Genomic DNA, 15102 nt, shown 5'->3' on the forward strand with positions numbered 1-15102 from the left:
CTCAATTATGATAAAATTATCATTATTCTCACCAAAGTACTCTCTTTCTCCAGAGATCAATACATTCCTCCTAGAATACTTCTTTTTTTTTTTTTTTTTTTTTTCTGTGACAGGGTCTTGCTCTGTCACCCAGGCTGGAGTGCAGTGGCGCGATGGCAGCTCACTCCAGCCTCAAACTCCCAGGCCTAAGTAATCCTCCCACCTCAGCCTCCTGCGTACCTCAGACCACAGGCATGTGCCAACATGCCCAGCTAATTTTTTAATTTTTTGTAGAGACATAGTCTCCCTGTGTTGCTGAGGCTGGTGTCGAACTCCTGGGTTCAAGTGATTCTCCCATCTAGGCCTCCCAAAGTGCTGGGATTGCAGGCGTGAGCCACTGTGCCCAGCCAAATACTTTTCAATATAGCAGTCAGTGTATAACTATTGTGGGCAAATCAGAGTGATACATAATGAATCTGTATCACCAGATCCTTATCTCTCCTAATGAGCTACAAGAGCGATTTTTTTAACCTTTTATGAGGAAAACATTCAAACATACAAAACTGATGAGAACTATGATTAACTCAATGTATCCATCACCTAGCTTCAATAATTATTAATATTAACTGTTATGAACTGAATTAATACCCCGTTGAAGTTCTAACCCCAGTACCTCAGAATGTCACCTTATTTGGAAATACGGTCATTACAGATACAATTAGCTAAGTAAGATGAGGTCATACTGGAGTAGGGTGACCCCTTAAGTAGCTAATATGACTGTGTCCTTATAAGACACATACACAAGGGAAGAATACCATGTGACAATGGAGGCAAAGATTAGAATTACACTGCCACAAGCCAAGGAATGCCTGGTGCTACCAGAGGCTAGAAGAGGCAAAGAAGGATCCTATTCTAGTGGCTTCAGAGGGAACATGGCCCTGTCAACACCTGGATTTTGGACATCTAGCCTCTAGAACTTACTGTCTTCAGAGACAATAAATTTCTGCTGTTCCAAGCCACCCACTTTATGGTGCTTTGTTATGGCAGCCCTAGGAAACTAATACACTGACCTGGCTTCTTTTATTTCTACACCCCACTCCCAGATACTACACCATTACAGTGATGATATTTAAAATTGGGTTTCTCAAGGTTTTAAAAACCACCTTCCAGTGGGCAAGATTTTGATGACAATTACTTTTCAGTTATTTGTATTATAAAAGCAGTAAGTTTCAGGTTGGGGGGGCTTTTTTTTCCCACCCCTGTCTCAAATCAATTGTAACTACATATACATAAACAGAGATTCTGAAAGGACCTTTACAGTGAGGGATCATTCCCCTCAACCTAAATGAAGGAAGGAGGAGCACATTAACAATAAAGGTCATGCAGCATCCATTGTGTACTGGTTTTATCAAAAGTTGAGAGAAAACTTCAACAGGTGAATATGCATAGGTCTAGTTAAACCTTACCTTTTAAATTAGGTAGTTCTCCAAGACTACATGATATTGTGGTCCTCAATCTTTGTTCCACTGGAGAAAACTTAATTAGTGGTGAAATAGACCGTTTTCTTTCACCGATGGACATGGGTAAAGATGTCTTTGTATGGTCAGTATGCAAATCACGGGTGTCCAAAAAGTTAAGCACATCATCTGTTTGTACATTTTGGGGAGTAGGGCTCAATTCTGGTTTGTGTCTTTCGGGTGTTTGGGAATTCGAGAGGTAAGATTCTTCCCTTTTCTTGGAAAGAGATTTCTTCAGAGCCTCGTATCTACTGCGAAGAGCCTGTATATTGAAGTCTGATTCTGGAGTAGTCTGTCTCCCTCCCACAACATTTTCTAGAAGAATGCCACCATGCATAGGACTATTTGGCTCCAGTTTAAAATTGGCCTCTGAACTACTGGAACTATTAAAACTTAGGTGACCAACTTCTTCCGGAAGAGTTTCGTGTAATATGCCAAAATCATTATCTTTAAAACTCTTAGAACTAATTTCACTTGATATCTGAAAAGAGTTCCACAACATAGTTTTATTTGTGGAAGGTTTGTTACAAGAAACTTCTAAGTGGTCCAATATTTTCATAAACTCCTCTTCACTGCCACCCATCACATCTATCCTATTGCCAACAGCTGGGGAGAATGTCTCCATTTGGCTAGTTTCTGAAAACTTGGTGAAGGCTAAACATTCCAAATCTTGCTTGCAAATTACTTTCTTATTTAACAAATCTGACTGACTTTGTGTTGGTGGTTCATCTATGTGACTGGTCAGCACAGGTTTCTGAGGCACACACTTGCAATCTGAAACAACTTTCTCTTCAGTCGAACGAGACTGGCCAAAATCTGACACAGTGGTTTCTAAGAGAAAATGGTCCATGCTAAATTCTCTTTGACTGTGCAACACAGGTAATGATTCTGGCAATACTTCTCTATGTTCAGCATCCATTTGAGTTGGTTCTGCAGTTCTGTTTTCTTCCATTTCAATAGCTTTTCTCCATGAGCTCCTAATTTCAGTTACTACAATTAAAGGGGAGAAAAACACAATTTACTAACATTCCCAAACATAGAGCATGCAATGAATCATATTATTTCTAACACTGAAGATAAAGCTCGACTCAGTATGTGTTCCATAAATATACTGGTTGGATGACAAGGCTCCACAATGTAACCAATCCCAACATCAAAGAACCCCATCTCCAACTGATCACACACAAATAAACACATAGAAAGAGAGCTGTTCTTAAAATGTGCGTCAATTTTTACGCAGCACATATGAATTACATGTATTAAAAAGACCTTTTCTTGTCCATCTAAGCCACAGTTTGGCAAACATTTTCTATAAGGACCAGATAGTAATATTTTAGGCTTTGCAGGTCATCCATTCTGTCAACTACTTAACTCTGCCATGATAGCATGAAAGTAGCCATAAACAATGTCAACAAATGAAAATGCTTATGTTCAATATAATTTTATATACAAAAACACACAAGGTGGGGCCAAATTTGGTTCATAGGCTATAGTTTGCTGACCTAGGCTGTGGCTCAGTCCAAACTGAATTATATCAGCAGCAGAACAGAAATTATTTAGTTACTCAACCAAGATGATGTGCCTACCTAAGGACACCAATATCAGAACTTTGCCTACACAAATTACAAGTTATAGCAGGCCGGGCGCGGTGGCTCAAGCCTGTAATCCCAGCATTTTGGGAGGCCGAGACGGGCGGATCACGAGGTCAGGAGATCGAGACCATCCTGGCTAACACGGTGAAACCCCGTCTCTATTAAGAAATACAAAAAACTAGCCGGGCGAGGTGGCGGGCGCCTGTAGTCCCAGCTACTCGCGAGGCTGAGGCCGGAGAATGGCGTGAACCCGGGAGGCGGAGCTTGCAGTGAGCTGAGATCCGGCCACTGCACTCCAGCCTGGGTGACAGAGCGAGACTCCGCCTCAAAAAAAAAAAAAAAAACAAGTTATAGCAAAAAAGGTATTAGGCAGTTTGACTCATTTGGGAGGGGTAAAGACCTCCGCACACATGGTTTATGGCTAATGCTTCTGGTTGATGACTGGCAGAACACAGCCTATGTACTCTATAAATACGTGATCACAGGTCAGACCAGGAGGCAAGAGATTTTTTTTTTTAAATGCTCAAATAAGATCTTTCTAGATAAAAGCAAAGTAAACAACAAAGACAAAATTGTATATTATCAAAATTTTATATCTCTATATACTGAGTACACTAAAGGCACAAAATACTGCTAAAAGACTGTTATGTGAGAATGCCCACACTTAGTATGTCGAGTACAACAGCATAAATAAAGAACCATTGGCAACTAAGCTAAAAAGATCTGTTAGGTCATGGTTCTAACAGTGGTTATGTCAAAGAAAGAAAAAAGAGTAACAGAAAGCATTATTAACTTACTCAAGTTTTCTGGAGTTCGGGGAATCTGATTCCTTGTTAAGAAGGGGTTAGAACCCAGAGAGTCAATTAGTTCCTCTAATTTTATTTCATTTCCTTCAGAGAGTTGTGGTGAATCAGATAAAACTGCTCTGGCAATCTAAAACAGAAAAGAAAAAGTAAAGCAAAGATTACCAAGCCCATTGGTAGAATGCAACAAAACCCCTGATAAGGTTAATAAGCACTTCACAGTCAGCAGCCCCTCCCATTGCAGACAACACAAAAAATAAACAACAAAGAAGTTCCCAAACAATTCTGTATAGACCATCTAGGTACAATCCTGTAAAATGAAACACTGAAGTATTTCCTCATCTTAAATGGATAGCCCATTATAAAGGAGATAATAGATAAGAACCTTTACACTGGGACGATTTAGGGGCAGTTCCAATTGTGCAGTGACCTAAGCTGCTGTCCACCACAACTGTAAGCTTGCCAGCTCTGTATTCACTAAAATGACTAGTTTTAAAGGAAGCAGACTCTTCTCAATTATAATCAATTTGCACAGCAACACCTCTATTAAGAAACAGAATCATTCTGACAACATACCTCTTCACCAGAAACCTCATTATCAGATCTAAATTACTGAAAAAAGTATAGGTACATTCTAAAACAGAAACGTATCCAATATCAAAATAGTGCTCTCTATTAAGTATCAATAAAACTGAAAAAGAAAAAACATGCAAATTAAAAACTCTGCCGCCGACATCACTAAAAAATAAACTTCTGGAAGCCATAATTAAATTGGCCCAAGAGGCCGGGCATGGTGGCTCACGCCTGTAATCCCAGCACTTTGGGAGGCTGAGACAGGTGGATCACTTCAGGTCAGGAGTTCGAGACCAACCTGACCAACATGGAGAAACCCTATCTCTACTAAAAATACAAAAGGAGCTGCGCATGGCGGTGCATGCCTGTAATTCCAGCTACTTGGTAGGCTGCGGCAGGAGAATCGCTTGAACCCGGGAGGCGGAGGCTGTGGTGAGACGAGATGGCGCCATTGCACCCCAGCCTGGGCAACAAGTGCAAAACTCCGTCTCAAAAAAATAAAATAAACAAAATAAAAAATACAAATAAAATTGGCCCATAGAAAAAAAGGGCTTCTCCTTCAAGAAAACAGAGTGCTTCTGGGAATTCAAACACTAAATATCCCCTGTCATAAATACTCTTAAAGAAAATTAATTTTACTTTCAGAGCTTCATGAAATTTTAAGACTTTCCTCTTCTATCTGATCCCATTGCTAATATAAATTCTTTTAATCAGAAAATGTGTTTTTCCTTTCAAAATTAGGAAAGTAAAAAAGACTAACCATCTTTTCTTTAGTGTAGAGTCAATGAAGAGAAACAAAAGAACTTTAGAGATTTAAAAGTACTTAAGGACCATGAAACTAGACCTGTTACAAACAAGAAAAATGACTGACATCCAGTCAGGCATGGTGGCTCATGCCTGTAATCCCAGCACTTTGGGAGGCCAAAGCTAGAGGATCACTTAAGGCTACGGGTTTGAGACCAGCCCGGGCAAAAGAGTGAGTCTCCAACTCTACAAAAAATAAAAAACTTATTAGCCAGACAAAGTGGTGCACGCCTATAGTCATAGCTGTTTGGAAGGCTGAGGTGGAAGGATCCCTTGAGCTCAGGAGTTCGGGGTTACAGTGAGCTATAATTGCAAAACTGCACTCCAGCTTAGGTGACAGAACAAGACCCTGTCTTAAAAGAAAAAAGAAAAATGTCTGACATTCAGTTCTCTTATTTGGAAAATGCTCATTTAGTTTGATCAGGAATGCAATAAAGGAGGGAAGTCCAATACCTGAATTAATATCCACTAAACCAAATTTTTTTCAGTCTCTCAGGAGTAAAAAGCAACACTAATTTTCTGGCTGCTTAACCAAATCCAAGCAATGCTAAAGCATGTTACGGGAAATGTATTAAAAATAACATTAACAAATAACTTCAGAATTTAACTTGCGTGAACTGAGTTCTGTAATGCTGACCAATGGTAGCACTGTGCGGTCACTTACCAGTGAAAAGCAGAATAGTGTTAAGGGATGGGGCTGGTTAGGAAAATCAAGTTCATTAACAACAATGCATCTATTCACTTTTGAAATATTTTAGACAGCAAAAAGAACAAAACCTACACTCAGTGATATGATACTGCAACGTGTTCTAATATTCAAAAAAAGAGGAAACTCAGCTAAGCAACAAACAACACTGACAAAGTATTTTAATAAAGTATAAACCCTGGGTACATTTATCTAACTATGTAATGGTTAATCTCCAAAATTTCTCAAATGTATCATTTGTATACTTTCAGGTAATGTTTAAAGAATGGGAAGTGGGTTCTGCACCACAGCTGTAATATTAACTAAAGAAGTTTATATTGAATCTATTCTCACTTTGGAGGAAAACGAATTTTGCTTTAACCATAATTTTTATTATCTGTAGCCTTCTTTATCCCATATTACCTCAGGTAATCAATAATTAACTGTATTTCGCTTAGGATCCCAACACCATTGAGAAAATACTTGTTTTTGATTTTGTTTTTTGAAACAGGGTCTCAGTCTATCACTCAGGCTAGAGTGCAGGGATGCAAACACAGCTCACTGCAGCCTCAATAGCCTGGGCTTTAAGTGATCCTCCACCTCAGCCTCACCAGTAAGTAGCTGGGACTTCAGAGACGTACCACCATGCTCAACTGGTTTTTTTTTTAACTTTTTTGTAGAGATGGGTTTCACCATGTTGCCCATGCTGGTCTCGAACTTCTGGGCTCAAGTGTTCCTCTGCCTAAACCTCCCCAAGTGTTGGGATTACAGGCATGAGCCACTGTGCCCATCTAATAACTGATATTTAAGTATACTCATTATAGTCTTTTCTCACCTCTTCTACCAGATGATCTTGCTCTTTTTGAAATGGATCACTTTTTTTAGCTGGCAGAGACCCTCCAAATGTACTACTCTCTGTATTCATTGCAACATCTGATAATGGAGAATTTTCCACTTCAAATTCTGGGATTTTCTTAGAAATTGCTTCGTTTTTTTCTTTGGGAGTTCTCATCTTTGTGTCCTGAAGAAGACAGATATGTAATGTTAAACCCTTAATAATCATGGCTGATCGTGAAGCTTTCTTCATTAGCAGTTCACTGGTTATCATGAACCTATAAAAGGTTAACATTATTGTGAAATTGTATGTCACTGGCAGAATTAACTAATTCCAATATTCTCACTTAGCAATAAGGAATATATAAGTAGATATGGTACAAAATATACAAATATTAGAAAATGTAAAAACAGACATTAAATTTAACTGTGGTATCAAAAAAATAATATTTTATAATTTAGTATGGCTAGAATTAATTGAGACATTTTAAAATATACCTTTTCAAGTAGTGTAACACTGTTTCTATCTGATGATGAAACTGACTGCAACAAGAAAGAGGCAGGGCTAAAAGGGAAAAAGACAACAAATCCAAGTTATAACGAGGAAAGAATTCCATTCCCTTTACAAGTCTACTCTAAAATCTGTCTGCCCCGTATCTGTCCGTTACGATTTCACTCAATTCGTCCCGGTCATCAAAAGGCAGTTCATTCTAGGGAGGCATGGTGACAAGCAGAGCAGTATTTCAGCCCAATTTGTGTATCAGCCTCCCAATTATGAAGACTTTACTTACCACATATTGAGTCAAGAATATGTTGATTTGAAAGAGTTAAATGACAATGAATACTCCACAACCTGAACACAGGTTAAAAACAGATTCAAAACAGAATTGCATTATTATAATGTCACAGGGTCCAAATCACAGTTTCTTTGTAGCAGATCCTTTTTTTTTTTTCTGAGACGGAGTTTCGCTCTTGTTGCCCAGGTTGGAGTGCAATAGCGCGATCTTGGCTCACCACAACCTCTGCCTCCCAGGTTCAAGCGATTCTCCTGCCTCAGCCTCCCGAGTACCTGGGATTACAGGCATGCACCACAACACCTGACTAATTTTGTATTTTCAGTAGAGACAGGGTTTCTCCATGTTAGTCAGGCTGGTCTCAAACTCCCAACCTCAGGTGATCTGTCCACCTTGGCCTCCCAAAGTCCTAGGATTACAGGTGTGAGCCACCACACCTGGCCCAGCAGAGACTTATTTTTGAGATACTTTTGATACTTCATATCCAAAATCAATTTCTCATATGCTAAATTTTACTCTACAGCAAACATGTTACACTTTCACAGTAACGTCATAAGGTTAGAGTTTTAGTTTGCCGCATTCTGTTGTATTTCTTAATCTTTTGTATTCCCTTGCCCTTTTGGATAAATATTAAAACTTTATGCAGCTATTCATGCTAATTATAAAATGTTATTAAATTTAAAAATCTTCAAAGAAGTGTTAACTTTTTTACTTTGATCTTAAAAACCTTTAAAAGTTAAAAGCCTAAAGCTTTTCTACTCTAGTTAATATAAGACAGGATTATCAAGACCACTTTCAACAACATGCATGTTGGTACTTTCCTTTCTTCTTATAACTAGAAGTACAAAATTAATAGCATTGCAAATATTTTATATCATAGTAAATGTAATTTTCCAACTTTTTCAAATATGCACTCTTAAGAGTCTTTGTCTACGTTCCAAACATAATTCAAAATCACTGCAATCACTCAAGCTTCAACATAGCATTGACAAAATATAACCCAGATATCAAAGGCAAAGGATTGATCATCTACTAGATTTTGGGGAAACCTTTACATTAAAATTATCACAAAGCCCCCTGAAACAGAGCCAGCAATCTATGGACCAATGCCACTAAGGTGCCACCACCACAAGAAGGTAAGGACAAAGGCTGTCTTTCCCTAAGGCTATTCCCAGAGACTAACACAGTGGTTGGTAGTACAATACATACATGTTAACTGTTTGATGAACTGATGGAATCGATGAGTAAATGCCACTTGAGAATGGGGTTATATAGGTGACAAGTGTTTCCATTTGAATGATTCTTGTGGAACCTTATGGCAGAGAACAATGGAAACATTCTGTACCCTCCCCTCTCTCATTTCTGAACTGGCAACATGCTATTAAGCCTGCTAACATCGTAATCTAAGACAACTTTAAAGCAGCCCTGGCTCAGTCTGTATACTTCATCCATTTGCCATGCCAAGATTGAGGCCCATGAAATCCTAACACTGTAACAAAACAAAGAAAAGACGGTGATCCCATTGTGGAAATTTATCCTAAGGGAAGAACATAGAGGAAAAAAGAGGAACACACTTTTTATAGTAGTAAAAACTAAAATTGAGAGAAAATTCAAATCTAAAAATAAATGCAGTGTTACAAAGCTATTATCAATGAAAATTGGTAAATATGTTATTTAAACATACAGCCAAAAAAATCACAACCATTTATACTATGTTAATGTTTTAAAATTTGGGGCTGGGTGTGGTGGCTCACACCTGTAATCCCAGCACTTTGGGAGGCTGAGGCAGGCGGATCACCTGAGGTCAGGAGTTCAAGACCAGCCTCGCCAACATGGTGAAACCCCATATCTACTAAAAATACAAAAATTAGCCAGGTGTGGTCATGGGTGCCTGTCATCCCAGCTATTTGGGAGGCCGAAGCAAGAGAATCGCTTGAACCCAGGAGGTGGCAGTTGCAGTGAGCCGAGATCGTGCCATTGCACTCCAGCCTGGCCAACAGGAGCAAAACTCCATCTCAAAAATAAATAAATAAAATTTTGTACTTCAGAATTTTGCATTTTAAAATTTGTATTCAGATTGTATCCATCCTTTGATTACAGCTTTTTGGGTTTTTTTGAGACAGACTTTCACTTTGTCACCCACGCTGGAGTACAGTGGTGGGATCCTGGCTCACTGCAACCTCCATCTCCTGGGTTCAAGCACTTCTCCTACCCCAGCCTCCTGAGTAGCTGGAATTACAGGTGCTGACCACCACACCCAGCTAATTTTTGTAGTTTTAGTAGAGACAGGGTTTCACCCTGTTGGCCAGGCTGGTCTCAAACTCCTGACCTCAGGTGATCTGCCTGCCTCAGCATCCCAAAGTGCTGGGATTACAGGCGTGAGCCACCATGCCCAGCTAGAGCTAAATTTATATATGGTGGTATACAAAGCCTAGAAAAGTACTTGGCGGGGAAAAATGTTACAAGTGATTCCTTAAAAACTTTAACCAATTATTTCTCATTTTTATTTGCTGTTGTTGTTATATCAATAATTAGGAGAAAAATAAAAATAGAAACTATAAAAAGAGAAAGATATGAGACTAGAACTCAATTTCTAACACAAATGATGTTTAGCTGGCATGTATGCAAGATCATACTGCCCTCCTTGTCTTTGAAATGTGGTATAGGAGAAAACATAGAAGTTAGATGTCTAGAACAACAGCATCATTACCGTTAGAAATATCATGGAACCCACCCACACACACACAGACACAAAAAGCCACTGGAAAGAAAGCTAATGCTCACAGTGTACAGCAAAGGCATCACCAATTGCTGAATTCTGGTTTTAAGTATAATGCAGCCTCCATGAGCTCGCTCTGATCAGAAGCAGAAATGAAAGCCAGGCAAGGTGGCTCACGTCTGAAATCCTAGCATTTTGGGAGGCTGGAGTGGGAGCATCACTTGAGCTCAGAAGTTTGAGACCAACCTAGGCAACACAGTGAGACTTCATCTCTAAAAAAAAAAATTAATTAGCTGGGTGTGGAGGCGCATGCCTGCACTCCTAGCTACTTGGCTAGCTGAGATTTAAGGATCACTTGAGCCCAGGAGATCAAGGCTGCAGTGAGCTGTGATTGCACCACTGCACTCCTGCCTGGGTAGCAGAGCAAGACCCTTCTCAAAAAAACAAACAAAAAAAAAGCCAGCAATGAGATTTATGGAAAAGACTACATATCTTTTGGTATCTGTGAATGACAACTGCATGTGATAGGGCTAATAACACTCTAAAAACTACATTCTTTCCATTTTTTTAGTTGAATGGTTATATTGATCATATCCACATATGAATTTCCCAGTTAACTACATTGTTACTGATAAAAGATGATGTATTGCAGATAAAACAGTGTAATTGCTGAACTACATGCAAAAAAGGTATTCTTTTCTTTCATTAAGTACAGTCCATCTACGTTACATATTACTGATGGAACATTTAACTACATATACCTTTAACAGTGAAGAATTCTGAGCAGACTACTTCCATGTCCCAGGAACTTAGCTTTTCACAGTCCTTCTGCTCTGTCCCGCTATCTAGCAATAATAATCTTTCATATCCCATTAACCATTTATCCCTCACCACTAAGCCTTCCCCTTCCTCCCTTCAATATCTCAAATCTATAATTAAAATAATCAGAATATAACTAAAAGATCCAGGAGCTTAGAAGACAGATATGGAAATCAAAGTATATCTAATATAAGTTATTTTTCCTATATTAAGAGTTTCCATTTGAACTAAATTATTAGGGATTGAGTTTCTGGCTCCTACAGAATTCTGATAGTATCTTGGTACAAAATTCTTCAAAAAAAGAATCTTTTTTTTTTTTTTCTTTCTTTCTTTTCAGATGGAGTTTCACTCTTGTTGTCCAGGCTGGAGTGCAATGGTACAACCTCAGCTCACCACAACCTCTGCCACCCGGGTTCAAGCAATTCTCCTGTCTCAGCCGCCCAAGTAAGTAGCTGGGATTAGGCATGCACCACCACACCCAGCTAATTTTTGTATTTTAAGTAGAGATGGGGTCTCACCATGTTGGTCAGGCTGGTCTCAAACTCCTGACCTCAGGTGAGCCACCCACCTCGGCCTCCTAAAGTGCTGGGATCACAGGCATGAGCCACCGCACCCGGCCCAAAAAAAAAAAGTATTCTGAGGTTTAATGGGGTTCATGAATAAAATCTGCTATCTGTATTAATCTAGTATCCTCATCAATCTGTAGTCCAGCAAAACACCTTAATCAAAATATTTAATTTGCTCTCAAGGAAAGACAAAATGAAAAACTTAATTGAGTTTAGGAGGCACCAATCATACCCTCCCCCAGCCTGCCATAAAAAGAATTCTGATATGAGTGTAAAATGGGTAGGCCAGTAACTTTACTATCTCTTCAACACCAGGTCCTCACGGAAGATTTCATTATTTTTCTTTAGGCACTCAAAAAATTAACATCAAATCCAGGCAGACTAAAACATAGTTCTTCCACAACTAGTCCTGACTGCTATGAACTAGATCACTGCAGAACCAATTACCAATAACTCAATTTCACAAAAAAAGGCTTAACTCTGGTTAGTGTTACAGTTTTCACTAAGACCATATAGAATGATGAGTGCTTCAATTCATTTAAAATTTAGGATTTTCTTTTATAATTTTCCTAAGTATTTTACTTTCATCTGTCCCTCATCTACTTGGGAAAGTTGTAATGAAAGACACCTATGTAGGTTAAAAAAACAATAAAACAAAAAAACCCAAATACAGGAAAGTTTCTTCGTGTTTGATTGCTACTTAATAATGCTTAATTTCAATAAAGAACTAATATGTTCCCCAATCAGATTGCAAACATTTAGTTCACAGATTTTTTGCTCATAAAATCTGTAATCAGTCCAAAATGGGATAATAGAGGGAAAAAAAAAGGCAATAAAGAAAATAGGAATATTACTGAAGGAAGTTAGAACAAAATTCGGTTTTTTCATATGTTAAATCTGGTAGTTACAGTAAATCAGAAGTTTTCCAATTTTTTTTTAAGCATGGAACTCTTCTTACCAAATAGTTTACCAAACACCCCAATGTATAATATATATAAAAGAGCAAGTTGCCCAGGCTAACGTAGGAAAAGGTTGGACCAGCCACGGGTTACGTTACATTCATCCACAGCACCAAATGGCACTATAGGATATAGTCTGAAAACTATCCGGACAAGATGATCTCAAAGGCCCCCAAACACTTGAACTTAGAGTAGTTTCAAAAAAGTTCACATACATAAAAAGGCAAAAACTCCCAAATTTGCATTAGATAATTTCCAAATAATCCCCATGAAACCCAATATTTAGATAAAGAATAGAAGGGGAAAAAATACCCATTATCATAAATTTTGGATCTTTTCTGAAAATGTGGGTCTATGGTAGAAAAATATTGTCCAGTTAAAAGGGCAAAATTGGCCGGGCGCTGTGGCTCACATCTGTAATCACAGCACCTTGGGAGGCCAAGGCAGGCAGATCACCTGAGATCAGGAGTTCGAGACCAGCCTGGCCAACATGGTGAAACCCCATCTCGACTAAAAATACAAAACTTAGCTGGGCGTGCTGGCAGGCACCTGTAATCCAGCTACTCAGGAGGTAGCTTGAACCCAGGAGGCAGGGAGGTTGCAGTGGGCCAAGATCGCGCCATTGCACTCCAGCCTAGGAGACGAGAGCAAGACTCCGTTTCAAAAAAAAAAAGGGGGTGGGGGGGCAAAATTATGCACTATCCCAGAGTAAGATTGGAAACTGTTTTAAGATGGGAATAAAATTAATATAGAAAAAAAATATATAAAAATCAAATTTGGGTCAGGCATGGGGGGTAATGACCATAATCCCAGCACTTTGGGAGGCCCAGGCAGGAGGATCACTTGAGGCCAAGAGTTAAAGACTAGCCTCTGCAACCTAGAAAGACCACACCTTTTGTTTTTCCTTTTAGAACAGACAAGGTCTTGCTATGCCTGGACTGGTCTAGAACTCCTGGGCTCAAGCGATCTTCCCACCTCAGCCTCCCAAAGTGCTAGGATTACAGGAGTGAGCTACTACATCCAGTGACTGGTGCATTTTTACAATCCTCTTGTAAGACAGAAAAGTTCTCCAAGTCCCCATCCAACCCAGAAGTCCAGCTGGCTTCATCTCTCAGTCCCATCTCTATTTTTTATAAAATAAGAGTTTTTTTTAAATGTTTAACAAAAGAAAATCAAATTTGTTTTACCTGTTGGCTAGATCATGTAGAGCTCCCAAGGTATTACTGTCTCCTCTGCAACCATTTTCTTGGTTATGTTCCTTATGTGTATCTAAAGAAAATTAAAAATTGATTACTCTTTAATTAGGTTTGTACATTCTAACATTCAAGGATCCCTTGAAATTCTAGAACAACTTCTCAACAGAAGAAAACAGAAAAACCAAAACACGAACACTAATAGGAAAAGATAATTATTCAATTGATAAGTGTAAAGTGATGAGCAGAAAAGTAATAGAGAATATCTAGCTTTTATAAAAGAAATGATGACTAATACTAAAACAAGTTTCTCAAAGAGTAAGAATCCATAATTCCCCAGTGTTACATGCTTCATGTTTACATACACAGATCATGAGATTATCACAAAAGCCAGCAAGGCCAAAAAGTTACAGTCTTAGCATATTTCAATGCACATTTATGATATCAGTCAACCTACATAATTATTCTTCAACCTATGACTGAATAACTACATGCTACTACCATACCCACATGCTACTACCATACCAACAATGGGAGAAAGAAATGAAAGATGAAGAGGTTGCCTCCGAAGAGTCAGTCTAGGAAAGGATAGTGATGTGTCAAGTGTTGTTATACTTCTACAGTATTATGACAGAAGTATATACAGAGTTTAAGGAGGCAGAGGAGAGACATCCAGCCCAGACTGCGGAGTGGGAAGAAGGCATGAAGGTACTGAGAGAACGAGGTACAAGCTGCTATGATGGAGCACAGGATACATCCAGTGGAAGCATGGTGGGAAATAAGACTGATGAAGAAAGCCATGGCTGGATTACAGAAGATCTGATATTCCAAGGGCTTGACCTCTTTCAACATGTTACCTTCTGAAAGGCTTTTCCCAGTTGTATGTGTCCAAAGTGGAACAGAAGCCATAATGAAAGAAGATGACAACATGAAAACCAGGCAGTTACAGAAAAGAAGTAAGTAAGGATTAGAGAGGTAAAAAGTATATATCTATGACTACTAAATACTAGACAGACAGGTCAAAAAGCAAATTAAACATAACTAAAAGATAATCAGTGAGTTATAGGAGCGATCTAAAGAAAATACCTAGAATGAAGCCATGAGATACAAAAAAGTTGTAAATATGAATGAGAAGTTAAAAGATACGAAAGACAGAATCAGAAGTCCCAACAATAGGAGTATCAGAAGGAAAGGATCAAAAGAATAAGACATAAAGTAATATTTTAAGAGATATTGGTGAATAAGTTTCTAAAACTGAAGATACG

The 15102-nt window shown here is 38.7% G+C and overlaps 1 protein-coding gene and 1 non-coding gene across 4 annotated transcripts in view; both read right to left on the reverse strand.

Moving 5' to 3' along the window:
* HAUS6 (HAUS augmin like complex subunit 6) overlaps positions 1-15102 on the reverse strand; it is a 51556-nt gene that overhangs the window by 3381 nt on the left and 33073 nt on the right. For all 3 annotated transcript variants that reach the window (XM_021927487.2, XM_009188705.4, XM_021927488.2), the window contains exons 12-16: positions 13832-13913; positions 7286-7352; positions 6789-6974; positions 3886-4021; positions 1446-2486 (exon numbers count right to left, since the gene is read on the reverse strand). In XM_021927487.2, the coding sequence (XP_021783179.2) occupies positions 1446-2486; positions 3886-4021; positions 6789-6974; positions 7286-7352; positions 13832-13913 (1512 nt within the window). The remainder of the gene's footprint in view (positions 1-1445; positions 2487-3885; positions 4022-6788; positions 6975-7285; positions 7353-13831; positions 13914-15102) is intronic.
* LOC116270155 lies at positions 7428-7558 on the reverse strand. Its single transcript, XR_004178085.1, has one exon.

This window comes from Papio anubis, chromosome 13, assembly GCF_008728515.1.
Source record: "Papio anubis isolate 15944 chromosome 13, Panubis1.0, whole genome shotgun sequence".
Taxonomy (NCBI): Eukaryota; Metazoa; Chordata; class Mammalia; order Primates; family Cercopithecidae; genus Papio; species Papio anubis.